Source organism: Thalia democratica, chromosome 6, assembly GCF_965202585.1.
Source record: "Thalia democratica chromosome 6, ktThaDemo2.hap1.1, whole genome shotgun sequence".
In the NCBI taxonomy this organism is placed as follows: Eukaryota; Metazoa; Chordata; class Thaliacea; order Salpida; family Salpidae; genus Thalia; species Thalia democratica.
The window spans coordinates 21,739,631-21,746,793 of NC_139170.1; the positions used below are offsets into that span (position 1 = coordinate 21,739,631).

Here is a 7,163-nt window from a genome sequence, read left to right on the forward strand (position 1 = left end):
TTTACTAAAACTTTAAGTATATACAAATTTTTGCATTAAACAGCAACAATACTATAATTTAACATTTTTGGAATCAATCAAAGTTAAGAAAATTTATACATTCGAATATTATATTGATTGTATTAAGTACTAAGTAAATAAGTGTTTTACAAAATTTTAGATATATTTAGTTTAAAAGAATTAAATTAACATTATATGGTTTGATTTTTTGAAAACAAACACAAAGATCTCAACTCTAGAGGATAATTAATATAGTTTATTCTTTCAAGAGTTTAAATAGTAAACATAGTTTCGGTCAAAGACCTCGTCAGTACTTATATGAAATCTAGAAAGATATTTTCTAAGACCATGGAAAATAGCATTTAAACAATTAAACAAAAACAAATAATTAATTTTTAAACCAAAAAAATTAAGTTTTAATCTTAAAGTTGAATGTATGGTAAAGTTTACAACTTTAGTTAAGTTTTTACTTCTTAATTAATATTTACAAAGGAATTTCAAAAAATAAAAATAAAAAATAATAAGAATTTAAATGTAGGCTTCTTTTTTTCTTCTTGTAAGTTTTTAAAATAAACGTTGCTTAAATGAAACTGTAGTTATTAGTAGTAAAAGTGCTTTAAGTTAAAGTACATTCTGATGTGCCTAATTTGAATTGTGACGTAGCTATCAAAATTTAAAGAAATATATGTTATATATGTAATATATGTACATAACTATGAAAATTTGAAATTTTGCTTAAATGCTTTCTATAAAAACTGAACGTTTGCTGAAAGTAGCTACATAAAAACTTATTATAACATACATAGAACCAATACTACGGACAACTTAAGACTTAGGTTTTCATTTATGTTATTTTGTTATGTATATATAAGATTTAGCATAATTTTGAAATTAAATGATTAAGTAATATGAAATTAACTTGTTTAAGTAAACTGATTTCAGATTCAAAATAATGAAAAATAATATTGCATTTTTTCCATTATAAATGACTTAAATTAATTCATGCTTTTAAAGTCAATAAATTTTAATTAAAGCTTGGACCATAAGTATGCAAATTTAACTAATGTTAGTTTTTAAATTTTTTACTACTTGTTCCAACCTTATAATTTGTTTTGTTGAATCTTCAAATTTAAACAAAAAAATTGCTATCAATATTTTCTATATGACTTCAATGTGTGTTTTTTTTTCAGGTGTGTTTATTTATAATGATATAATAATTGATGAAACATTATGAAATTTCTTATATATGGCAAGGCAATAAAGCTAATTTTTAAAATTTTAAACATAACAAGTTTTACAGTTTTTCTTTTGTTTATATTAGTTACTTGTCCATTTAAACAGGATGAAATCATAATTGTATACAAAAAATTAAATAAAACATTTTATCAAGCTTGAAAATAAAAAAATTATAACATGATTAAAAATTATACTTACTGTCTCTGTCAAAACTGCCATCAGTTAAAGAATAATCTAATAATCCTATGGTTTCCTCTGCTTTTTGTTGTGAACAAAACATTTTCAATAAACAGTTCTGTCAGTAAATAAAAAACAATTTTACGAAATAAGCATGATAAAAAATTAACTGGCTTGTTCCTCTTAAATGAGAAATTTTTTCTTAATTATATTGAAGCAGAATTTTAATACTTTAACATTACCATATCCTGTTATCTATTTTAAGAAGTCAGGAATTTTAATTAAAAAATATGTATGTACAGCAAAGTAAAAAATAATAATGAAAAATCATTCTAAAAATATCTTTTTCATGAATGTAACTAATATCTAAGCATTCAAGTAATAATCATGCTAGTTTTAATGATGTATTAATAACAACAATAATGATAGAAATAATAATGTTAAAATGGAACCATTAATAATGATAGGCAGACTATCAGCTGAAATAGGCTATTTGTATTGTGCATGGAAGAAGAAAAAAATATATTTATAGAAGAAACGGCAGAAAATCAAACAAAAATACATAGATGCAACAAATGATAAATAAAAGTAAATAAATATAAATTTTTCTTGATTCAAATTTCTTTGTCTGCTTTCAATTTTTTATATTGTTATTTCCTTTATTTTAGTCTTTTGTGTACAGTACATAATTTGTCTAGGTGATTAGCAAGCAACTCCAACAATCTTGATTGCATTTGCCAAAAACCAACTTGCTATATAACAGGGACTTTAGGATTTGCACTTTACCCATACTTAGAATGTGATCAAGCAGCTAAGCCTGCATTGGCTGAGAGTAAGGTTCAAAGTGGTAAAAGCAGTACGTGTCAGCGCTTCCTCCTTGGTGATCTTTTGTTTTTATGTAATTCTAAGGATATAACACAAGCAAGCTAGGTAGAAGGTATTGATTATCTTAATTTGCTTTCTAGACAAAGTCTATATTTTGCTACTGTATAACAGAGTACTGCTTACACATAAAACTTAGCTTTTGTGTAAATGTTTAACACTAGATTATCCAAAACTCTTTCAGTTAAACCAGCCAATTTTAAGATTTATTGTAGCTGTTGCAATGCACCTCGACCCTTTTTTTAACAAGGCTATCATCTTAGCATCAATCATGTCTTGTGGCACTATACCTTCACTTCAACATTTGATTAACAGTAGTTGGTAAGCAATCCAGGTCAATCATTTATGATAGACTATATGTTCTTAAGTGCATTGTCAGTAACAATACTTAGTGTAGAATAAAAATGATAAAATATAGAAAACATCTACTTAACTGTTCGTTTCTACTGTGTAAGTTTTTTCTAGTTTCAGTTTGAAATATAGATGTTAACTTTATTGTGAGTCCTTCATCAACTGATTTGGTGTTACCTCTGTCAGCAGCAGCTTAAATACAAGTACTATGACATATATAAGTGTATCAACAAAAAAGAAGCTTTTTAATTTTTTAGTTGACCTAAGAAAAATGTTTAATAATATTTTATTAACTAACTGTGACTATTTAGTCAAAGAACAAGTTTTAACAAGTTGAAAAGATCTAAAACATTTAGAATTCTAAATAAGTTATATCCCTTCTTGATAGACATGTATTAAAAGTGTTTACTTGAAGCGAATATAAAAAACTATGGTTTGAACTAAACTTACATAAAAATATTTTATACTTAAACTTGATAAAAAAATATTTGGTAATGCAGAAAACACATAAAGGTAACAGAAATTGTCTGAAAGAAAAAAAAACGCATTTAGTAATAATTATTAATTATAATTAATAATTATAAATATATTAATTAATATTATAAATATTAATAAGAAATAATAAAAAGTTTACATTTTACATGCAAGACTTTGATCAGACCATTATAAAATGTGAACTTTTAACAATTTAAAAACTAAAAAATTTGCCATATTTTTTAATCTTTAAACAGCAATATCTGTTTATGAAAAGTTATTGTAAACAAATACAACCAATAATTTCAAAAATATTAAAAATATAAATCATAAAGTTGAAAGAAAAACTTGTATACACTTAAAAAATAATATTGTTAGTTTGAATTCTTTTAATAGACTAATTGCATACAACAGGGCAGCTAATATTTCTTTAGAACAAGTTTTCTTATTCTTCTCGGTGGAAAATAAAATTAAGGTAAAAATAATTGACATTAAGACATTAAACTAATGAAAAAATACTTTGTTGCTCCTTTAAATGTGATACTATACAATTCAAAAAAATTATTGAACGTCATACTATACAATTGAATAGTATAACCCTTATAAACTAAATTGTTAGTTTTCTTATCGGCAAACTTGATGGTTAGTATTCATTGAATGAGAACATTTTCAAAGTTATTTTGAGCACACAAAACTTTACTTAACAAAACTTTCAAAATATTTTTTTTTTCATTCATTTATTTGGTTGCCATTTTTTGATTAAAGTATTTTTATTTACATAAAAAAACTGACTATAACAGTATAAGTTATTAATTAAATAAATATCCACTTTTAATCTTGTGTGCAGAAGATATTTTTAATAATCAACTGTACACACTTAAAAAGATATAAAAAGTGTAGTCTTATCCATGAAACTTTTTTTACTAAAAAAATTCATTAACAAAATTTAATAGGTTGGTCATTAATTATTTTTAATTTCTCCAAGACTTTATAATTTTCTTTTAGTGTTTTTAAGTGTGATCTGTTGGAAGAAACTCTTTAAATTAAACACTACAAGATCAAAACTTAGTTGTAATCAACAAATATAAAAAAAATAGTACAGGATTTTTTGTTTCTTTTATCTTTAAGTATAAAATTGAACTCAAGTAAATATGTTTTTGATACTATAAAATAACTAAAATGATACTGTAACACTACTTAAAATGTGTATTGAAGTAAATAAAACTTGAACAACATACTGAGTTTTTGTTGTATATAACTTTTTTTTTCCTTTCTGATCTAAATTTAAAAGCTGTTTTTATTAGAAACATTCAAATTTCTAGGATTTTCCACAATTTTCTTATTAAATTACATTTTTTTTAGTATAAAAATATATATTGTTATAGATAAAATGGCCATTTTGCCTATAATTTAGAATTTATTTTACGAAAAACCATCATAAACTTTTATTCTCCAACTATCAGGATTCAAGCACAATTTTTTTAAAATTTAGCCTGATATTTCACAATTTTGACTGATTTAGCCTGATGTTTACCGTCCTCTTATGTATTTGTTTGGAGTACGCAATTTTCATCAAATATGCATTTTGAGTGCGTATTTTAAGTATGCAATTTTTGAACCAAGATAAAAAAAAATCTGTCAGTATTCTTTTTTTAATAATACAAAAAATTCAAGTTTTCAAACTATATCTTGACAAATAGTTTGAATTTGAAAAAAATAAAAAATGCACACATAGGTCTGATTATTATAATCAAATTAAAATTTTCTAAAATTTCTAAAAAATATTAATTTAATTTTGCTTTAAAAATCAGAATTTAAATAGTTGGAATTTGAATTGCACCCTAACAGTAGTGTTTTAATTGTATAATTCTTAATGAACAGTCATAATTATGCCGTATACAATCTATTCAAAACAAGATAAAAGAAACTTAAATTTCTATTAGAAACTGGAAAAGTTCAAGCATTTGTTTTATGAAATACTGACTAATTTTTTCTTTAATATCTAAATTTATATTTGGAAATAATTCACACCTCAATTTGATCTTTAAAAAAAATTCTTAATTTTTTTCAATCAAAAATTTTCAAGCATTTGAACTGAGAAAAACTGAGATTCTGAAGTTTTTGAATAAAAAAAAATGATTTAGTCTGATTTTTTCAAGTTTTTCCAAAAAAAAACTGGTTTAGCCTGATTTTGCCTGATTTAGCTTGATGCCCACGGGCCCTGAACTATGGTTTTGAACAAACATACCAGAAAATTTTATTCTACAACCACAGTTTTAAAACAACATAGTTAAATAATTTGTTTACATCTGCTGAAAAAAATCAGCTTTTGACAAAGACATTAAACTGTATACAAGTGGTGTAAGAGTCAATAACCAAAAGATTTCAGTAATAACCTAGCACGATGTTGACCAATATAAAGCTGAATTTATATAATGTTCAATGTCTTTTTTAAGCATAGTTTTAAACTAAATATAAAAAGATTTTTTTATTTAATATAATATTATAAAGTTTATTATCTGAAAGTCTATCCTTAATTTTAGCTTAAGAGTAATTAGAAGTATCTAGTAAGACTTCACATATTACACTAAATTTTTAGCCTAAACTTATGGTTAAAAAAGATTTACTATTTTACAATTTCAGCTTGATATTGGTGCAACATCATGCTAGGTAATTACTAAGGTTCCTTTGTACACCAGCTCTTAGGACAAAATAATTTGAGCACTCTTTTTTGCCATTAAATAAGATAAATTGGTATTTCTTTAGGATGATATTGCACCAATATCAAAGTGAAAATATATTTTATTTCTTGTCTTTTTTAACCATATTTTTGGGCTAAAATATATATTTTATAAATACTTAAAAAAATTAAACTTATTTTTCATAAACTAATATAACTTAAATATTCAAAGTCTCTTATTTGTTAATATAAGGACTATATCAATACAATAATTTATATTGATGACAATATTGTAAAATAAAGTTGATAATTTTTTTTATTTTATCATAAATAAATTTATTTCTTACTTTGTATTAATATAGCTTGTTTAAAACAAAGTATCTTTTTAGATTAATCATATTAGGCTTAAAACATTAATTTTTAGCCAAAAACTATGCTTTAAAAATACAAGAAATAAAATATATTTTAACTTTGATATTGGTGTGACATCATCCTAGGTAATTACCAATAAATCTACCCATTAATTTGTGTGCATTATCTTAAAACTTATTTTGTTGTAGTAAGAAACTATAACTTTAACTTTAAATAACGACAACAAAACATATTAACAAAAACAGTTACAATAGGAGGAAAAATAATAGTTTTATACATATAATACCTCTACAATATTGTACAAATAGTAATAAACAGTACTGTTCAAACTGTTACACTAAACTTAGAACTATGAGAAAAAATTTAAATTTAATTTTTTTGTAAAACAAAATGCAGCAAAAAAATAAAACTATTGATGATACTTAAGTAAGTAATACCTAAACCAAAAGTTGTTATGTTATTTAATAAAAATAATACTAAGCTGCATACAAGTAATAGTAAGTGTTCACTTAATAATTAAAGACATGTAAAAAATTAATATAAAGCTTTTTAACTAACTAATATTAAAGATAATATCAACTAACTTTTTTTATTTCATCAAATAATACAGCTGAAGCATGTTGCAAGAATTAACTTACAGTATTTTTGAATATTATTAGATTCAAACTGAACAGATTACTACTCATAGAACATTATTTTAACGTTTAGAAAACTTTTTATTCATTTTTTCGTCTTTTTAAAAACATTATCAGGAACTAAATAAAAACTAGTAGAAATTTTAAAAAGGTGTCAATAAATGTTAATTAAAAATAATGAATTATTTAGAGTAAAACTTTCAACTAAGAATAAAAAATTGGTTATCTAAATTTACTTATACTAATTAAATCTTTAACTGTTTACACATGTTGTTTTTACAATAAGAAAAAAAAGTTGTTATGCTTTGTAAACATCATTTTAATTCAATATTTTATCCTGAGTTACATGAGTCACG

The 7,163-nt window shown here is 23.2% G+C and overlaps 1 protein-coding gene across 3 annotated transcripts in view; it reads right to left on the minus strand.

The window, feature by feature from the left end:
* Nucleotides 1-6,818, minus strand: part of LOC145838011 (uncharacterized) — a 43,821-nt gene extending 37,003 nt beyond the window's left edge. For 2 of the 3 annotated variants that reach the window (XM_082945527.1, XM_082945529.1), the window contains exons 1-2: nt 6,757-6,818; nt 1,435-1,531 (exon numbers count right to left, since the gene is read on the minus strand). In XM_082945527.1, the coding sequence (XP_082801653.1) occupies nt 1,435-1,516 (82 nt within the window). In that variant the 5' untranslated portion in view covers nt 1,517-1,531; nt 6,757-6,818. Of the gene's footprint in view, nt 1-1,434; nt 1,532-2,729; nt 2,819-6,756 lie in introns of those variants that run through there. The other variant, XM_082945528.1, reaches the window with a different exon arrangement.
* Nucleotides 6,819-7,163: the final 345 nt, after the last annotated feature.